This window comes from Molossus molossus, unplaced genomic scaffold (assembly GCF_014108415.1).
Source record: "Molossus molossus isolate mMolMol1 unplaced genomic scaffold, mMolMol1.p scaffold_m16_p_10, whole genome shotgun sequence".
In the NCBI taxonomy this organism is placed as follows: domain Eukaryota; kingdom Metazoa; phylum Chordata; class Mammalia; order Chiroptera; family Molossidae; genus Molossus; species Molossus molossus.
In genome coordinates this window covers 96,075,501-96,095,492 of record NW_023425345.1, presented here as the reverse complement: position 1 = coordinate 96,095,492, position 19,992 = coordinate 96,075,501, and the positions used below count along the sequence as shown (strand labels likewise).

At 37.0% G+C, this 19,992-nt stretch overlaps 1 protein-coding gene across 4 annotated transcripts in view; it reads left to right on the top strand.

Moving 5' to 3' along the window:
* The window catches only part of MTMR6 (myotubularin related protein 6), a 35,959-nt gene extending 16,904 nt beyond the window's left edge, over window positions 1-19,055 (top strand). For 2 of the 4 annotated variants that reach the window (XM_036251752.1, XM_036251754.1), the window contains exons 6-14: window positions 2,850-2,984; window positions 6,005-6,137; window positions 6,869-6,978; window positions 7,368-7,493; window positions 11,203-11,252; window positions 11,703-11,903; window positions 13,850-13,981; window positions 14,066-14,192; window positions 17,275-19,055. In XM_036251752.1, coding sequence (XP_036107645.1) covers window positions 2,850-2,984; window positions 6,005-6,137; window positions 6,869-6,978; window positions 7,368-7,493; window positions 11,203-11,252; window positions 11,703-11,903; window positions 13,850-13,981; window positions 14,066-14,192; window positions 17,275-17,535 — 1,275 coding nt within the window. In that variant the 3' untranslated portion in view covers window positions 17,536-19,055. Of the gene's footprint in view, window positions 1-2,849; window positions 2,985-4,093; window positions 4,208-6,004; window positions 6,138-6,868; window positions 6,979-7,367; window positions 7,494-11,202; window positions 11,253-11,702; window positions 11,904-13,849; window positions 13,982-14,065; window positions 14,193-17,274 lie in introns of all 4 variants that reach the window. The other 2 variants (XM_036251755.1, XM_036251753.1) reach the window with 2 other exon arrangements.
* The last annotated feature ends 937 nt before the right edge of the window (window positions 19,056-19,992 follow it).

The following is a 19,992-nucleotide window of genomic DNA, read 5'->3' as shown; positions in this document are numbered from 1 at the left end:
GTATTGGGGGAAACCAGATAGTTTTGACAAGCCGACTATTGAGAAAAGGGAGAGAACCAAGGGTATTTCAGGCTCCTATTTTAATAGTAAGCTCTTCAAATTGGAAGGATTTTGCAGTATGAAGGGGTGGAGGAGACATCTTTGTACTGAGATGCTTGAGTAGGGATTGCACATTACAGTAAAACTTAACCTTTGTAGCCTTTAACAGTAGGCCAGGAAGTACTATGTTAAGTGCTTTTATATGCACAAAATCCTCATAGTAACTTGACAAGGTTGGCTCCACTAATTACCAATAACTTTCAAGCAGGGGGACTGTGGCTCAGAGAGGGTAAATCACTTTGTATATCTCACAGCTGGTAACTGAGGATTTGGATGCCATTTCTGACTCCAGTTTTTTTGTGACCCGCTTTTTGTCCTCAGGAAGCTTTAAACTCTTCTTTTTCTTCAGTGTTCTAAAACTTCAGTTACGTGCCTTGGAGTGTTGTTTTAAATTCTGTCTGGAAACTCAGGTCTCATTTTTGGGAAATTGCTTCTCTATTTCTTTGCTAACTTCCTCTCTATTAATTTTTTTTGTACTTTTGTGTGTATTACTTGACAAGTGGGCTTCTTAGCATAAACCTCCATTTTTCTTAATTTCTCCCCATTTTTTCATCTCTTTCTGTGCTTGGACATGTCTATAAGTCACATTGCAAGGTTTGGGGTAAGAGGGAAGATTTACTGAATCTCACCTCCAAACCATCTCTTAGATCTTATTTATTTTTGCTATAGTGTTTAAAAACCCCAGAACAGTTTCCTGTTTTCTAAACTTCTTGGACAGATTTCTATTCTTGGATGTGATTACTTAGTTCTCTGAAGATGTTAAGGATTCTTTAAAAAGAATTCTTGTGCCCCCCACATTAGTTATCATTTTGCTCAGTTTTTTTTTCTGTTTATTTTTTTGTTTTGTTTTTCGTCTTTCATGTGTCTAATTCTTGGCCTACTTCTCATATTTAAGAGGTGAGGTAGGTACTACAAAGGTGTTTAGAAGTTTGTATGCATGAGTGATCACTGTCTTTGGATTTTTTTCTTTTGTAATGTTTGTCCCAAAGTGTGTGGTAAGTCTGGCCAGGATCCACATGTGGGAAGAGGGGTGGGAAGACCTCACATTTTGCTACATAGGCTTTACTTAATCCTTAATGTAGTAAAGCAGGGCTTTACCTCCAGCCACAGTTGTGCCTGTAGCCCAGAGTCTTCAGGTTAATCTTCTTCATAGAATAAACTTTTTCTTCGAGGGGAGGGAAAGTCTGGGATTGCTAACTAGACAATACAGACATTCAGCCAGTTCTGTTGTTTTCAGTCATACCTGCACTTAGGCTTCAGAGGTACCTAGTCCTGAGCCTGTCTGGGATTTTGCTGCGCAAAAGACCTGCTTCTTATTGACTCATAATTTGGCAGCTTTCTTTGCTCTGGTAAATCAGTTATTACTTGTCAATCTGCATTCATTTCCTCAATTTTTATTGACATCTTTACTCTATTTTTGTCTTGTTTCTCATTCTCTTTGACCTTGTGGTTTTAAATATATTAAATTTCTTTATTAGAAACTCAAGTTGGGTTTTAGAAGGGAGCCAGAGATAATAAGTAAAACATTAAACAGAAGTTCCTAATCTGCTTTTCATATCAGAGTCATAGGGAGTTATGACTGGTGATGGCCTTTGTTTGACACATCCATGTTTGTATACATTTTTAATTAGAAATCTGGGCTAAAAATAGATATTCTATGCCAAATTGAACAAATCAGGAGGCAGGTCTGAAAAACATTTAATAAGGCAGTCCTCGTCCTGGCCGGTTTTGCTCAGTGGTTAGAGTATTGGCCTGTGGACCAGAGAGTCCCGGGTTCAGTTCCCGATAAGGGCATGTATCTCGGTTGCAGTTTGTCCCCGGCCCCAGTTGGGGTCATGTAGGTGGCAACTACTTGATGTGTCTCTCTCACATCGATGTTTCTCTCTTTCTCTTTCCCCTTCCCTCCCACTCTATCTGAAGATAAATGCAAAAATGTTCTCGGGTGAAGATTTAAAAAAAATGCACTCCTCATTTTCTTCTATTTTATTAAATTTTTATGAGTTTCTTTTTGTATGTATATATTTAAAATATGTGAATGTGTGAATTTATGTATACTTTTTCCCCCCTTGTTGATGCTGTAGTTGGAATGTTTGGGTAGGGTTAAGTTGTGGTTGGTATGGATAAGATTGGAATAAAAAGTATATGGGTCTAAATCTTTTCTTTTTTTAAGACTTTAAACAACAGTAAATATCTAATCCAACATTCACTCTTTTGCCCTCTTAAATTTACTATATTTTAACCCAAATTTGAATCGAAACTAATTTTTCTCATTTTATGTTTCATTTTTATTTAAAGATTGCTGATTTCTAATTAGAGGCCTGAAAGCCTTTGGAAAATTAAAGTTCAGATGTTGCTTACTATTTTTAAAAAATCCTTTTCTGCACTTATTGACTGATCTCTTACTTGAACTTGAGTTGAATGTATCTTGTAATCTAGGGCACAGAATGCAAATATCTTCATAGGTTACATGATAGAGAATCCATAAAGTGTTGCTTCTGAGGACCTAAATTGTTGTTGTTTTTTAATCCAACTAGGTAAGGAGGCATTTAGGTTTCTTAGAAGAGAATATTGGGAAAAATTAAGTAACATCAAGATGTTGAAATATAGGATTTTAAAGTTAATGCCTTCTAACTGTCCTGCCATCTTTTAAACAGATAGCACATTTTATTTTATTTTTTGTCTTTTAAGCATTTTATAAGACATGTTTTAGACATCTTTGGATAATCTGTTTTCTGTCTTTTTAAAATTAGGCTGCCATTTGCCGATGTAGCCAACCACTGTCAGGATTCAGTGCCAGGTGCCTGGAAGATGAACATTTGCTTCAAGCCATTAGTAAAGCCAATCCAGCCAATCACTATATGTATGTCGTGGATACCAGGCCCAAAGTATGTGCCTTAAATATAGTAGTTTATAATTATCTTTGTTACTTTAATTAATGAGAGTTGACTAATTTGTTCACATTTAACATACTGAATTCTAGTTTTAAATTAATCAAGGCTAATGATACTAAGGAAATCAATCTTTTATTTATTTTTTTTTCTTTATTGATTTTAGAGAGAGAGGAAGGGAGAAGGAGAGAGAGATAGAAACATCGATGAAAGAGAACATCGATTGGCCACCTCCTGCATGCCCCCACTGGGGATTGGGCCCACAACCTGGGCATGTGCCCTGACCAGGAATTGAACCGGTGACCTCTTGGTACATGGGTTGATGCTCAACAACTGAGCCACACCGGCCGGGCAGGAAATAAATCTTTTAAAGGATACCAACTTAGGAGACCAATTTCCAAATAAACCAGATGGTGATTTCTTGTTTTCTGATGTATATAAATTTAGGAAAGCTGAGATTTATTGGGAACTATTGATGGTATATAAGTATTGTGTAACGTGAAGAAATACTAAATAGTCTGTGTTGTGATAAATTAGAAATTCAATTAGATTTTTCAGTTGGCAAAACACTTTGTGTTAAAATAAGTGACCTTAATTTGAAATATGCAAGAAAATAAGGAAAATACGTAGTGAGTTAACTTAGAAAACATTGAACTAGAAAATTATAAATAGTGAACAGGAAATAGTTGTTCTGTTAGCCATCCATCGGGTATGGTTAAGTTTTTATCATTGGATCAGATGTGACAATTCAGTTTCCTTTTTTTTTTTATCCTCACCCGAGGACATTTTTCTATTTTTTGTTCAGATAGAGTGGGAGAGAGAGAGAGAGAAACACCAACGAGAAAGGGACACATCGAGTGGTTGCCACCCGCACGACCCAACCAGGGCCAGGGACGAACTGCATCCAAGGTACGTGCCCCCAGTGGGAACCCAACCTGGGTCTCTCTGGACCACAGGCCAACGCTCCAGCCGCTGAGCCAAACTGGCCAGGGCCCAGTTTTCTTTTTATAAGCACTGTTAAACAACCAATTCTTATAGGATCCTGACACTAAGGTAGTTAAAATCCAAATGGTAATAGCTAACATTACTTTTAATTTTTATTATAGCATCGTGTGCAGAACTGGTGGGCTACACAAAAGGACATTGGCAGAATTATAGTGAGGATTTCTTCAAAAATCTGGAATGATGAAAAAATAAGAGAAAGCGATGAGAAAAAGCGAGTGAGCCATATAGACCACAATTATAGATAGCTTTTTTGAAAGGAATGGTAGCTGTTTTAGAAGTAATTCTCATCGTTATGTAGTCTTACACAAGACACTGGAGAAAACATATGATAAGATTAATTTGAGTAAATGAAAAAGTATTACAAATTAGAAACTGATAATTTGTTAAAAATTATTTTGATTATTTTGTTAAAAAGAAAAGACTTTCTTAGAAGTCAAGAGGGTTGGCGATATCTCTTTTAAGAAAAATTTTAACTTTACTTCCTTGTATAATCTGGGTAGATTAATTGGTTAGAACTATTTTTAGGTGCTATTAGATATAAATGATGATTGTAATACAAGACTTTCTTAATATAAGGTCTGAGTACCATTTGTTTCTCAGGACCTAATATGTCTTATTTGTATAACTGACTTCTACAGAGAAAATATATCTTTCTTTGATTGTTTTGTTTTACTAGTTAAACTCAAGGAGTGTAAACATTTTAAATATCTAATCCTTAACCCTAGTAATCATAACTGCTGAATAACCAGAGAATCAGAAATACAATTTAACTGTACTTGTTACCAACTTGGGCCTCAATGCACTTAATGAAAAGCTACTGTTTCCTCCTAAAATTCGAGTTCTGTTTTATCCAAGTTCATAAGAATATTTAGTAAATTGTAATCATGTGCTGTATGAAATCCTAGTCTGAAAGAATTAAACATGGCAAATCTTTATTTTTTCCTTTACTGATTTTAGAGAGAGAGAAAGGGAGAGAGAGAGAGAGAGAGAGAGAGAGAGAGAGAGAGAGAGAGAGAAACATCTATGAGAGAAAATAATCCATTGGTTACCTTCTGCATGCATGCCCCCTACTGGGGATGGAGCCCGCAACCTGGGCATGTGCCCTGACCGGGAATCGAACAGGGTCCTCTCAGTCCATGGGACGGTGCTCAATACACTGAGCCTCACCGGCCGGGCAACATAGCAAATCTTAAGTGAACCTCTGATAGCATTGATCTAAAAATTGAAGATCATTGGGCTGCAGGCAGTCTGTTTTCTCCCTTAGGGACCAGTTTATTTTTGACCCAGTTCTTGGAGCTGTATCAAGCTAACGAATTATTTGCCATGCTATATACTGTATGAGCCTCCAGTAGTCTCTAATATGGAGGACCTCAAATAATCTGACATATATTTCATATCTGAATTTCAGGGTCCCTATGGCTTTCTGAATGATCAAGTGCTCTATAAGCTTGTTCTGAGGTGAATCTTATAGGTTCATTCTGGAAAATAAAAACTACCCAGCTCTGCTCATCTCTGAATCATTTAGGATTTAGATAGATCTTTCTAGTTTAAGATTTGGAAATACTACAAACACTTAAAAACCTAGTGGGGAACTTCTTGTTTGACCTTTCAATTATATAGCAATCATGTTTCTTTATAGTATCCTTCATTGCTATTATTAACATGTGAGACTTTTACTTATTTTTTATATGTTTTTGTTGATTTAAAGAGAGAGAAAAGGTAGGAGAGAGAAACATTGATGTGAGAGAGAAGCATTGATTGGTTGCCTCACATATGCACCCTGACCGGGCATTGAACCCACAACCTTTCAGTGCATGGGATGTCACTCAATCAACTGAGACACACCAGCCAGGGCGAGACTTTTACTTATTAAAAAATGGTAGCATATTCAGTTGTGATGAGTTCCTTTAAACTTTCTGCTAGCTAACATGTAGTTTATTTTGTGTTTTCATGATATTTTGGTAAATTGCAAAAGCAATTTGTCTCTAAATTTCTAAAATTAAAATTTTTAGCTGAATGCTATGGCCAACAGAGCAGCTGGAAAAGGTTACGAAAATGAAGACAACTATTCTAATATTAGATTTCAATTTGTTGGAATTGAAAATATTCATGTCATGCGGTCCAGCCTTCAGAAGTTATTGGAAGGTATGATTATTATTCACCTTCTAGTCAGCTCTGTTCCATAGAAATATAATGCTAGTCAAACATTATAAAATTTTAAATTATGTAATTTGAAATTTTCTAATAGTTACATTTTTAAAAAGTAAAAAGAAACAGTTGAAATTATTTTTAATAATACACTTACCCTAATATATTAAAAACAATGTTAAACATGTAATCAATATGAAAATTTGTAACAATATAGTTTCCTTTTTTGCCTTTAAGTCTTAGATATTTTATACTTATATTACATTTCAGTTTGGACTACCTACGTTTCAGGTGTTCAATAGCCATATTTGGGTGGTAGCAATTTTATTAGACAGTATAATACTAACGGTTTTACAAAAATTGCTATTGTTAGATATTCTTGATTAGTCAGTACAGTTAAGTTTAATTTATGATAATCTATTTAAATATTAAGATATCTTTCTAGTCATGGTATGGAATTTAAAAAATTAAAATATCAGACTTTTTAACATTTGTGTTGCAAATTTTGTTTAAATGCGATAGCTTTTCTTTTAAAAACACTAGGAATGACAGCAAAATGTAACAAAAAAATCTGTTGAGCTTCTAATAGTATCTTTTCATTTATAAAGTCTTGCCTATTTATTTTGTCCTCTTCTCTTCTTCCCCAATTCACTCACCTAGAGTTATCTTGAACAGAAGTGGAAACTCTGGCTCATTCTAATTGAAATGTTTTTCTCCCTCTATTTAAGTTAATGGTACCAAAGGGCTTTCCGTCAGTGATTTCTACTCTGGTTTGGAGAGCTCAGGATGGCTTCGCCATATCAAAGCTGTCATGGATGCTGCAATCTTCTTGGCTAAAGTAACTCTTCATCATTTATATTTGGTTTTGGGGTTTATGATGGTTGGGAAGGAAAGAATTTAGTATGTTGAATGTTGGTATCTTTTCCAGTTAGATAATTTTTATTATGTCTTACCTTTTTAATGAGGTTCACTTAATTTGAGTTTTAAATATATCATGTAGCACTTCGTGTAGGGACTTAAAATTTTTTTCTAAACACTTTGAAATAGCATTTTTGTCTGGGGTTTTTTGTGTGTTTTGTCTCATTTTTCGCAAATTATGGTGTAATAGCGTTATCATTGTAGCCCTAGCTCTTCTTTATAATGCACTACTTAATGGATTTAGTGTAAGTAGAACTTATTGACTTAAAATGTGTTCTAGAAACTGAGTATGTGATCTTTCTTTTTTAGGCAATAATGATTGAAAATGCAAGTGTGTTGGTACATTGTTCTGATGGCTGGGATAGGACTTCCCAGGTTTGTTCCCTTGGCTCTCTTTTATTGGATTCCTACTACAGGACAATCAAAGGATTCATGGTAAGGAGTTATTTGGCTAGACCAGTGGTCCTCCCATAGGAGTGATATTGTCCCCCCAGGAGACATTGAGTAATGTTAGGAGACAGTTTTGATTGTTACAGCGAACAGAAAGGGTGCAACCAGCATCTAGCTGGTAGAGCCCGGGCGTGGTACTAACTGTCCGATATTGCACAGGACAGCCCTACAACAAAGTTATCTGGCCCATAATGTCTGTGGTGCTGACATGAGAAACCTTGAGTTAGACTGATTTTCATTTGTGCCACCTCTGACAAAAAGTTTTAGAAAATATTTTTTCTTCTAAAATATTACAATAGAAGTATTTTGTATTTTCCCCTTATAAATTTATCTAATAAATGTAAGTAATGTAGTAAAATGAGGCATAAATATGAGTACTTAAACGTATATTCTAGAAAAAACTTTCTGTTTCAAACTGCCTCATTTGTTCATTGTTAGTTAGGAAGTATGTTGTATATCTGATGATTAAATTTCTAGTTGAACATATTTTCTGTTTGTGAAACTAAAGCTATGGCTTCTGTTTCGTGTTTTTTTTTTTATCCTCACCCGAGGACATTTTTCCATTTTTTGTTCAGATAGAGTGGGAGGGAGAGAGAGGAAGAGAGAGAGAGAGAGAAACATAGACGTGAAAGGGACACATCGAGTGGCTGCCACCCGCACAACCCAACCAGGGCCGGGGACAAACTGCAACCGAGGTACATGCCCTTAGCGGGAACCGAACCCGGGTCTCTCTGGACCGCAGGACGACGCTCTTACTGCTGAGCCAAACTGGCCAGGGCTCTGTTTTGTTTGTTTTTAAATATATGATTATATTAACTCATATTTCCAAAATTTATATCATGGCAAGTAAAGAAGAGATGTGAGAAAGTTTTTATTAGTTTAGAATGATTAAATACAGTGCCATCAAAGGATGGTTTAATATCACTAGATCCCTTTCAGCACCATTATTTTGTGGCGCTAACATACTGAATCTGGGATAGGACAAATGGAAGTGCTGTTAATAAAATAATGTTCAGTGTACTCTGAGAGTGTAAGATAAGGAATATTTTCTTTGCTGTGTGTGGCTTGAATTGTTTGTTAGACATCCAGATGAAATCATGTAACACGTGACCAGGGACAGATGAAGCCCCCCCGCTAAAGGAGCAGTGAGAGCTGAGCACAGCTCCTCCGGTTAGTGCGGGCTGGTGGGACCAAGGAGAGTGTTGGAGGCAGGGGACTTGGGTGTAAAGAGTATAGTGGGATGGGGGCCTGAGGAAGAGAAAACTCGAGTATGGGTAGTGAGAGCCATTAGAGGCTTTAAACAGAGGAGACAATAGTAACTCGCTTTACGAATAAAAAATGGTCTGATGTTTTCAAGGGAGAGGGAAGTGGGACTGCAGGCTGGGAGACCAGTGTAGAAACTGCTGTGGTATCAGGAGTTGGTCACAGATGGCATGTGGAGTACAAGAGAGGAGGCCCCTTCTAGAATGATTTCCAGGCTAGGAAGTCACTTGTCATGATGGATGGTGCTGTTCTGCTCTTCACTGAGATACGCAGAGGAATAAGTTGAGTGAGAAAGATGTTAAGTTTTAGATGTTAGTGTGTAGAAGAATATCAGAGGACTCATAGTAAAATCTGAGGCTACAGCCTGAAGGTCATGTGCCCGAGATCACACAGGTATGAAAATGGTGACACTAGGACTTGAGTCTCTGCGTGTGACTCCAGAGACTGCACCATCACTCGTCCCATTCTATGGCCTTGAGAGATTTAAGACCAAGTCAGAGAAACTAGAAGTTGCAACTTGGACTTTCTGAAAAGAATGTACTTAGTGATTATATGTGAAATTATAAGGTATCTTAAAGAGTAACAAAATAGGTTGTTTAGGTTAGATTGAAAAATATTAGATCCCTATTATTTCAGTAGAGTTGTGACAGAAAACAGATACAGTCAATTCAAGAGGTTGGATACTGCCCTGGCCAGTTTGGCTCAGCGGTTAGAGCGTCGGCCTGCGGTCCGGAGAGACCCGGGTTCGGTTCCCGCTAAGGGCACGTACTTCGGTTGCAGTTTGTCCCCGGCCCTGGTTGGTCGTGCGGGTGGCAGCCACTCGATGTGTCCCTTCACGTCGATGTTTCTCTCTCTCTCTCCTTCCTCTCTCTCCCTCTCACTCTATCTGTACAAAAAATGGAAAAATATCCTCAGGTGAGGATAAAAAAAAAAAAAAGAGGTTGGATACTAACATTTGAATTGGAATATAAGGTTTTCATTGGTCTCTATCATTTTTCTTTAAGTAAGGTTTTTATTTATTTATTTTTTAATCCTCACCTGAGGATATTTTTACATTTATCTTCAGACAGAGGGGTGGAGGGCGGGAGAGAGAAACATAAATGTGAGAGAAACACATTGACTGGTTGCCACTCGCACAACCCCAATCTGGGTCAGGGACGAACCGCAACTGAGGTACTTGCCCTTGGCCGGAATCAAACCCGGGACTCTTTGGTCTCAGGCCTGACGCTCTAACCACCGAGCCAAACCGGCCAGGGCTTAAGTAAGGTTTTTAAAAGAGAGAGGCAGGCAGTAGGAGAGAGAGAGAGAGAAAGAAACATCGATGTGAGAAAGAGACATTGATCAATTGCCTCCTGTCCATACCCTGGCTGGGACTAAACCTAAAACCTGGGCATGTGCCATGACTAGGAACTGAACTGGTGACCTTTTGGTGAATGGGATGATGCTCAACCACTCAGCCACTCTGGCCAGGGCTCTTTATCATTTTCTAAGTGTTATATAAGTAACATACATATAAGAGAAAAGGTTTAAAACATAACTTGAGTCTAGCACCCACAATTAACCAGTTAACATTTTTTTAAAAATATGTTTTTGTTGCCCTGGCCAGTTTGGTTTAGTGTTTAGAACGTTGGCCTGCGGTCTGGAGAGACCTAGGTTTGGTTCCTGCTAAAGGCATGTGCCTCGGTTGCAGTTTGTCCCTGGCCCTGGTTGGGTCGTGTGGGTGACAGCCACTCAATGTGTCCCTTTCACGTCGATGTTTCTCTCTCTCTCTCTCCCTCCCACTCTATCTGAACAAAATATCAAAAAATGTCCTCGGGTGAGGATAAAAAAAAAAATGTTTTTGTTGATATTTTAGAGAGAGAACATCTATCAGCTGCCTCCTGTATGCCCCCTACTGGGGATCGAGGCCAAAACCCAGGCATGTGCCCTGACTAGTATTGAACCAGGACTTCTTGTTGCACAATCCACTGAGCCACACAAGCCAGACAACCACTGTTAACACTTTTTTTCTTTTAATCCTCACCCAAGGATATTTCTCCATTTATCTTCAGATAGAGCAGGAGGGAAGGAGGGAGGGAGGAAGAGAGAGAGAGAGAGAGAAACATTGATGTGAGAGAGACACATCAATTGGTTGCCTCCCACACGACCCCAATCAGGGCCGGGGACCAACCACAACCTCTTGGTACATGGGTCTATGCTCAGCCACTGAGCCACACTGGGCAGGCTTGTGTTTCTTTTTATGTACCATCTTCATTCTTTGTTAAACCAACCTCTAATCTAGGTTCTTGCTATCTTGCCTATAATCTTAAACTTTTGTTTTTGTTTTGTTTGTAACGTGTAAATGCTGTTTTTAAGATAATAGGATTTAATCCATTCTAAACCAGAAAAATTGGAAGTAGTTATAAAATGGATTTTACTTTTTCTCATTAAGGTTTTAATAGAAAAGGATTGGATCTCCTTTGGACATAAATTTTCAGAGAGGTGAGTCACAGTTATACGTTTACATGTTTTGTAAAATTAGAGAAAATCCTTTAGAGTGCAGAATGTTTGTTTTCACGGCCTTGCATGTCTAGTGGGAGGTGAGAGTGCGGTATGATTTTTGTGTGAAGACTGAGTTAATTTTTTTTTTTTTTTGGTCATTTGTTTCGGTTATCATGCCTTTGTTAATTTTTATGGCCATTTATTATCTTCCTGTTTCCTTCCTGTTTGTCTGGATCATAATATGTAGAAGGTAGTAGATCTTTTAAAGTTGTAGTTGAAATACTCAGGCATAAATTATTTCAATAAAAATGTTACATTTCTTTTTTATACCAATGGCACAGTGTTTTAGGATTATTTATTTTTTGATGTGTGTTTAAATTTAACAACACCTGAACAATTAATTTCTTTTAGAGGCATTTCTAAAAGCTTCTACTTTTTTGTGGGGGTTAGGTGTGGCCATTTGGATGGTGACCCAAAGGAAGTCTCACCGGTGTTTACTCAGTTCTTGGAATGTGTATGGCATTTGACCGAACAGTTTCCACAAGACTTTGAATTCAATGAAGCGTTTCTTCTTCAGATCCATGAACATATTCATTCATGCCAATTTGGAAACTTCCTTGGAAATTGTCAGAAGGAAAGAGAAGAACTCAAGTAAGACAGTTTGATTAAATGGGCTCTTTATTTCCTCCTTAGCTGAGGTCTAACATAAATTATAGTTGAACTTACTAACATATTTTGACATAAAATAGAACTGACATTTTTTGTAAAGATTTTATTGTTTGTATTTCTGAAGCCAAGTATGCTCTGAATATCTCTCACATCAGCAGGTTAATAGTAGAAATACATTTTAAAAATGTGTTTTGAAGTGTAGCATATATACAGAAAAGTACATGTATTGTAAATGTGAAGCTTAATAAATCTTAAACTCATCCATTTATGTAACCAGCACTCAGACAAGAAATATTTCCAGCACCCTAGAAACATCCCCCATGCTCCTTTCTAGTCTGAATATATATTTTAAAATCTTTACATTTCATTTCCTACAAAGTATTGGTCACTAAGTTTTAGTGTGTAGTTAAAGATTTAAAAACTGTTGGGTAATTTAAGGTAACATGAAGCATTATAGCTCTCCTCACATTTCTAAACAGACAGTTCTTTGGGGAAATATGTCTACCTATGTTGGCTCCAGTGTGTCTGTCCCTAGTTGGGTCTCACACCTGTTCTTCCCTAACCAGTCTTTGGGATTAGGACTCCTGGCTAAATTTTGTTGCAAGGGAGATCTAGCTTAGAGCCTTTGCCCGGATCTCCCTTGCATCAGCATTTAGCCAGAAGAGCTTCTAAGTTTTGATTTCATACAGTAGTCAATCAAGAGCAGTTACAGATTTTTGAACAACTGGGTGACATATTAGAGAGGTTAAATCTGGTGGTAGTTTGAAGACAGCCACATATTGTCACTCCCAACAGAGCTGAAGGCAGAGCTGAAAGCACATGGATAATTCTAAAGATGTAGAAAGGAAATAACAAGTGAAATAGAGTATGACAGAGATAAACAAATTAGGACTTCAGCTCTGTGCTATAGTATCTCACAGTGGTTTTTTCATAACTAGGAGAGGTGACTTGGGGTACAGAACTGTTTTAGGAAAAACTATTCTCAGTGCCAAACATCTTCATTAATAGGAAGATGGTAATAAAAGCACATCTTTTTTGGCAGTCTTTCTCTAAGAACATATCTATTGGTTATCTTAGGGGTCATGGAAAAACAAGCAGATTCTCTACCTTTCCCTCTATGTCCCTATTTATTTTATGTTTATTTGGTAAATATACTATCTAAAACAATTCTACCCTTTTCCCACCTACTTACTTGTACATTTGCAGTATAATTGACATTTTTAAACTCATGAATAATGTCTTGATTTTTTCTAATTCCATTTTTTGTACCCACTCAACAGTTAAATATGTTTCTGCCCTGTAATACATGCCATTACAGCCCAGATATGGGGCTAGAATAAGGCAAAGCAAATACATTAATATTTTATTCTATATAGAGTTGACCCTTGAACAATGTGGTGGTTAGGGGCACCAACCCCCGTACCGTTGAAAATCTGCATGTAATTTAAGTTGACCTGCATCCGTGGATTTGAAAGTATTGTGTTCTGTTGTAGTTGGTGGAATCTGTGAATGTGAAACCCAGGGACACAAAGGGCCAACTCTGTACTTAATGAAAAAAAAAATCCATGTATAAGTGGACCTGTGCAGTTCAAACTTGCCGTTCAAGGGTCAGCTGTATGTGCATGGTGATTTGAAATAGGTGTAACAGACACCAAGAAGATGAAATTGTGTGAATTAAGAGAGGAATCTCTTAAAGTGTGTGGTTTGAGAGAAAATAATGTATCTGTAGTGTTCAATAGACATGGTTTTATTACATGATTATAAGTGAAAGGGAGAGAAGGAGAATATAGACTTCAGAGACAAGGTGATATTAGACTGAATAGAAGGAAAAACTAAAACTTAAATCGACTTGGGAAACAATTGCCTGATTTATAAAACTGAATATTGGCATCTCTGAGAAAGATCGTTATGTTTCTCTCATTACATAGGTTAAAGGAGAAGACTTACTCCCTCTGGCCGTTTCTTCTGGATGACCAAACGAAGTACTTAAATCCACTCTACAGTTCCAAATCTCAGAAATTTGCTGTTTTGGAGCCTAATACAGTATCTTTTAATTTTAAGTAAGTTGGTATCTTTGAATAGTTATATCCTATTTTTTTTAACACATTTATTTATTGAAATTTTTCTATTTTTTGTTCATAAAGGTTTTGGAGAAACATGTACCACCAATTTGATCGAACATTGCATCCCAGGGAGTCGGTGTGTAACATAATTATGAATATGAATGAACAAAATAAACAGTTAGAGAAAGACATTAAAGACTTAGAAGCTGTAAGTATTCTGAATTATCTAATGTAATATATTTGGGATATGAAATTTGTTTATTTCCTTACTTGTGTTCTTTGTGTAAATTAGTATATATCGAAACCTTGTTGAGTATACATGTTGCTTCAGAGTGAGATCTCTACTTTGAATAGGTTAGTTTAAATCATTTTCCTTGAATGCTGTGGCTGGTTTGGCTCAGCGGTTAGAGCGTTGACCTGGGGTCCAGAGAGATCTGGGTTCAGTTCCCGCTAAGGGCATGTTCCTCGGTTGCAGTTGTCCCCGGCCCTGGTTGGGTCGTGTGGGTGGCAGCCACTTGATGTGTTCCTTTCACGTCGATGTTTCTGTCTCTTCCTCTCTCTCCCTCCCACTCTATCTGAACAAAAAAATGGAAAATGACCTTGTGTGAGGATAAAAAAAAATTTTTTAAAAGGGGGAAAAAATCATTTTCCCTGAATTTTAAAATATTTTGAAATATCTGAAGTATATAGAAAAGTGAGATGTAAAATAATAAATATTGGGGTATTCATTACCTAGTTTTGTGAGATTGTAACATTTATTATATTTGCTTCAGATCTTTCATGTTTTTGTTTTAAGAAATGAAACATGATATATATATTTTAAGTGTTTTTGTTGTTTTTTTGGAGAGAGGGGGAGTAAGGGAGGAAGAGAGAGGAAGGGAGGGAGAGAGAGAAACATCGATGGGAGAGAGAAACATCAATCTGCTGCCTCCTGCACGCCCCCCACTAGGGATCGAGCCCGCAACCTGGGCACGTGCCCCAACCTAGAATCAAACTGGGACCTCTCAGCCCATGGGACAGTGCTCAATCCACTGAGCCACACCGGTCGGGTACAACATGATATATTTGAAGATCCTTATACTCTTTTCAGGCTTCCCCAACCTACTTTCACTTAATTTGGTGTTAATTATTCCCGTGAACATTTGTATACTTCTACTATGTATGTTTGTATCCACAACAACTCGTAATACTGTTTTGTGTTATTTTAAATACTGTTTTTATTACATATGGAAAAATATAAAAGAATATAGTTTTTGTATATGTATAAAGGGCAACAAGCAACATGAATATATCTTTCGCTCAGCTAAGAAACTGCATGTTTTAAAAATATATAGAGATTGGCATACTGTTGTGCTTCATTTTGCTCACCATTGTTTTGAAATGTGTCCATGCTGATATGAATAGCTTTAATGCATTTCTTTTGGTAATAATTACTGAATAAGCCCTGGCCGGTTTGGCTCAGCGGTTAGAGTGTCGGCCTGCGGTCCTGAGAGACCCGGGTTCGGTTCCCGCTAAGGGCACGTACCTCGGTTGCAGTTTGTCCCCGGCCCTGGTCGGTTGTGCGGGTGGCAGCCACTCGATGTGTCCCTTCACATCGATGTTTCTCTCTCTCTCTGTTCCTCTCTCTCCCTCCCACTGTATCTGAACAAAAAATGGAAAAATGTCCTCGGGTGAGGATAAAAATAAATAAATAAATAAATAATTACTGAATAACATTGTCTTGTATGAGTAGATCACAGTTTATCCATTCAGCTGCTGAACATTTAAATTGTTTTTAGTTTTGGATTTCCATAACAAGTGCAGTTGAATGACTTTTCATATGTTGACCATTTGGTTTTCCTTTTCCTGTGAATGGCCTATTCAAACCTCTGCTCATTTTTCTGTTGGCATACCTGCCTTTTTCTTATTGCTTTCTAAGTGTTCTTTATATACTAGGCAGTGATTCTTTTTCAGTTACATATATTACAAATGGCTTTATCCAATCTATTCTTGTCCTTTCCATTTTATTTATGGTATGTTTTGTATAGATGCTTTGAATTTTAAGGTAGTCAGGTTGATCACTCTTCATGTTTTATGCTTTTTTGTGTACCTTGTTTAAGAAATTTCTCTCTACCCTCAGACTTGTCTATGATCTTTTCTTTGCCATCATATATAACCAAAAAGAATTAGTAAGTACATAATTTAAAAATTTTAGCCAGTTGTTATAACTCTATCTTGTCTGCCTCTCAGGCAGGTGTGTTCCTTAGTCATCTAAGTAATGGCTGCTTGATTAAAAATTTTAGGAGAATGTGTTAAAAAGAGGCAGGCACAGCCCTGACCAGTTTGGCTTAGTGGTTAGAGCCTTCGCCCATGGACCAAAGAGTTGTGGGTTCGATTCTGGTCAAAAGCACGTACCTCGGTTGTGGCTTGGTTCCCAGCCCTGGTCAGGGTCGTACAGGAGGCAATGAATCTATATGTCTCTCTCACATCAATGTTTGTCTCTCTTCCCCTCCCACTGTATCTGAAAGTAAATGCAAAAATATCCTTGGGTGAGGATTAAAAAAAGGCAGGCACCAAGATACAGGTAATTCAAGAAGATCTGTCTGTAGATCAATCCAGGGATTTGGAGCATGCGATACTCTGCCAAAGATTACTTTTTTCTTTTAATCCTCAACTGAGGATATTTTGTCCGTTGATTATTATTTTTTTTTTAGAGAGAGTGGAAGCAGGGGTGGGGATGGAGAGAGAGACATCAATTGATTGCCTCCTACACGTGCCCTGGCTAGGGCAGGGATCAAACCTGCAACCTAGTTACGTGCCCTTGACCAGGAATCTAACCCTTTGATTCATGGGTTGACATGCTAACCACTGACCAACACTGGCCAGGGCCAAAGATTACTTTTTAAATCTTCTGTTCAGTTTTTAAAAAAATTCTGGTGTGTAGTTCACCTACAAACTATGGTAGCCATGTAAGAAAGCTGTTTAATTGAATAAGTGTGTATTTGTTGTGTTATTGTGATCTCAGGCTGAATGTCTTATATACTTTTCTTTCATTATAAAATGTTTACTTTTCTTAATTTTTAGGTAATGTATGCTTTTTTCAAATATGAAGGCCTGGTGCTCTTCTGCAGTCAAGTGTAAAGACTTACCTAAACTTTTCCATTGCAAAAGTTGTGAACAATTTGGATTCTCAACCATGTCTTACTCATCTGCACTAGATTTTACCAATTTTTTTGAGATTTAATTTTGTGTGTATTTGAACATGTACTATGTGCAAATAGTAATTTTTTTCAAATTTGTATTTGTTCTAGAAAATTAATAAACGCAAAAATGAACAAATAGATGGCGTTCTCACCAAGGAATTATTACATCCAGTTCATCCTGAGTCACCTATCCTCAAAACCTCCCTATGTTTTAAGGAGCAAAGTCTGCTACCTGTGACTGATACTCTTCGAACTATAGAGGGCAGCAACCCTACAGATAATCGGTACAGTGAATATGCTGAGGAATTTTCCAAATCCGAACCTGCTGTGGTCAGCTTGGAGTATGGTGTGGCAAGAATGACTTGTTAGACTCCTAGGGTGTTTTCTGGACTGGCTGTAGAAGTGCATTATTGTGAGGATGATGTGTGTGTGACCCAGAGGAATTTGTCTAATAATGATCTTAGAGTTTAATAGAAGGTTAATAGTTGAAGGAAGGAAAATAACTGCTCTTGTGAGAGAAGTCAGTGTAACTGCATTTCTAACAAGGAATGACTTTCAGTTCTTTAAGAAACAAGTGATATTGACAGATGTGTTCAAAACACAATTTGTACTGCATACTAGCAAAATGACATTTCTGTATGATTTATATGTTAATTACAGCCAAACATGAATAGCCTTACTTAAGTATAATTTAATTGCCATTAAACAAAACTTGACAGACAGTCCCTTAATACATGACATAGCATGTTCTTTCGATTATATAACTATGAAACTATGAATATTTACATGTTTTATGTATAGTGATGTTTAACATTGAAGTGCCATGAAAAGTATTTCTAAGAAAGCCTTAAAATCTCAGTTTATTCTTTACTCTGAGGTTTTATAGCCTAGAGCAGAAATTTTTGTTTGGTTTTCTGTCAGCCTTGTTTTATCTGTGAAGAGTGTGCGCATTGCTGCAGGCCTGGCATGCTCCAGTACTCCTGCAGCACACCTGCACAGGTCACCGTGAAGAGTGTGCGCATTGCTGCAGGCCTGGCATGCTCTAGTACTCCTGCAGCACACCTGCACAGGTCACCGTGAAGAGTGTACGTGTTGCTGCAGGCCTGGCATGCTCCAGTACTCCTGCAGCACACCTGCATAGGTGCACTGTTAAGTTCATGTTCAGCTCGTCCCGCCTCCAAGGTCAAGATGAATGAAACCACAGTTTTTATTCTGATTACAATTTTGCTTAGTACTACATTTGATGACTTATTATTTACAACATAGGTTATTGATTTTTTGAATATGTATTAAGCACATTTGACTGTCTTTCCTGTATGGATTAATGCATTCTATTGATTCTTATTTTGTGGTTGGCTTTATTCCTTTGATAACTGTAATTTTAAAAATATAGTTCTAAAACTGTTCTTAGAGCAGAATAATACATATATATTTTTAAGTGTTTTATCTCTCAGTGAGTTACTATACTACTCTTCCTAGAATATTTTACTTTCAGTTTATCTGCACATTTTTGGATAAAAACAAAAGGGAAATACAGATATATTTTGCTTGTCATATGAATCTTAAAGCAGTCATTTCTGTATGGAATATTATTTTCTGTTAATATGTAAGAAAAAAAGGAAAATGAAGGATAGCCTAATACAAAGTTAGTATTTAACAAAAACATCTTCAATGCTGGGAAGAGTTTTATTTTGCCAAGTTAAAAAAAAAAGAGAGAGAGACCCACAAACACATAGGGCCTGGATGCCCGAGGTCAGGACTGTCTGAGCCAGCTGACTTTAAAATGGAAAATTCAAGTAGCATGGTGGCACGAGGTACAATTCAAGGGTACAAAGAAATCTGCAAAGGACTCTTCATGCTTCGCTTTATTATACCTGTATCTGTTATTAGTTTTGAACATAAATACCTTCTTCAAGTGGAACAAAATCTTTATTGTATGAGAGCTTATCTCCCATTTATTTTTCCAATGTTTTTCTGTAACAAATTATGTAATAAGAAAAATACTCCTTTTTTAAGCAGTAACAGAAACGCACTGTATATAAAATATAATTTGTGATATTTAAGCACTGGGACAGGAAACTTAATCTTTGTTACCACAAAGGGAAAGCTTTTGTGCCTTGTTACTTGGTTCCAATACTGACTGTGGTTTTAGAATCTTCTGTGGAAGACTTACGTTCAGCTCTGTAGCTTATTATCTTATAATCTTCAACTTGAGGCACATATATTTGTTTATCTGCTCTCACATGGACCGAAAAATCAGTTAACATTCTTCGTGATCTATAGGGTATGGACTGGCAAAAAGCAGATTGTGTGTATCTTATAAAATCGGATTTATGTTCAGTGTATTTGGAAGTGTATAGCATGTAAATTATTTCATATATTATTTAAAGGTAATTAAATGTTCATGTTTTACTTTGAATGTTTTGCTTTTGGAAAAAAAAAAAGGGATCAAGTTGTAGTTTTTTCCGCCTCACCTGGGCAAATGGACCTGCACTTTACACTAATCATAGCAATATCAGGTTTGAGCAGTTCATTTTCCAAAAGACAAATGTTGATAAATAGTAATCGTTATATACAAAAATAATTTCCAAAATATTTAAAATAGGCATGGTGGGCTAAAAGGTTTAGCAGATAGAGTTAATAATGTCATTAAATTTTCCTTTTGTGCTCCTGTCACTTCCTGCTGTTATAATCAGTATTTTCTCTTGCTCTTACCAACTTGTTGATGGAAGGCAGTGTCCAGCGAGGGTGCACATTCAAGGGAACGTCTTCAAAGGCAGATCTGGATGTAAACATGAGGAAGAAAATGATTGGCGGAGAAGAATA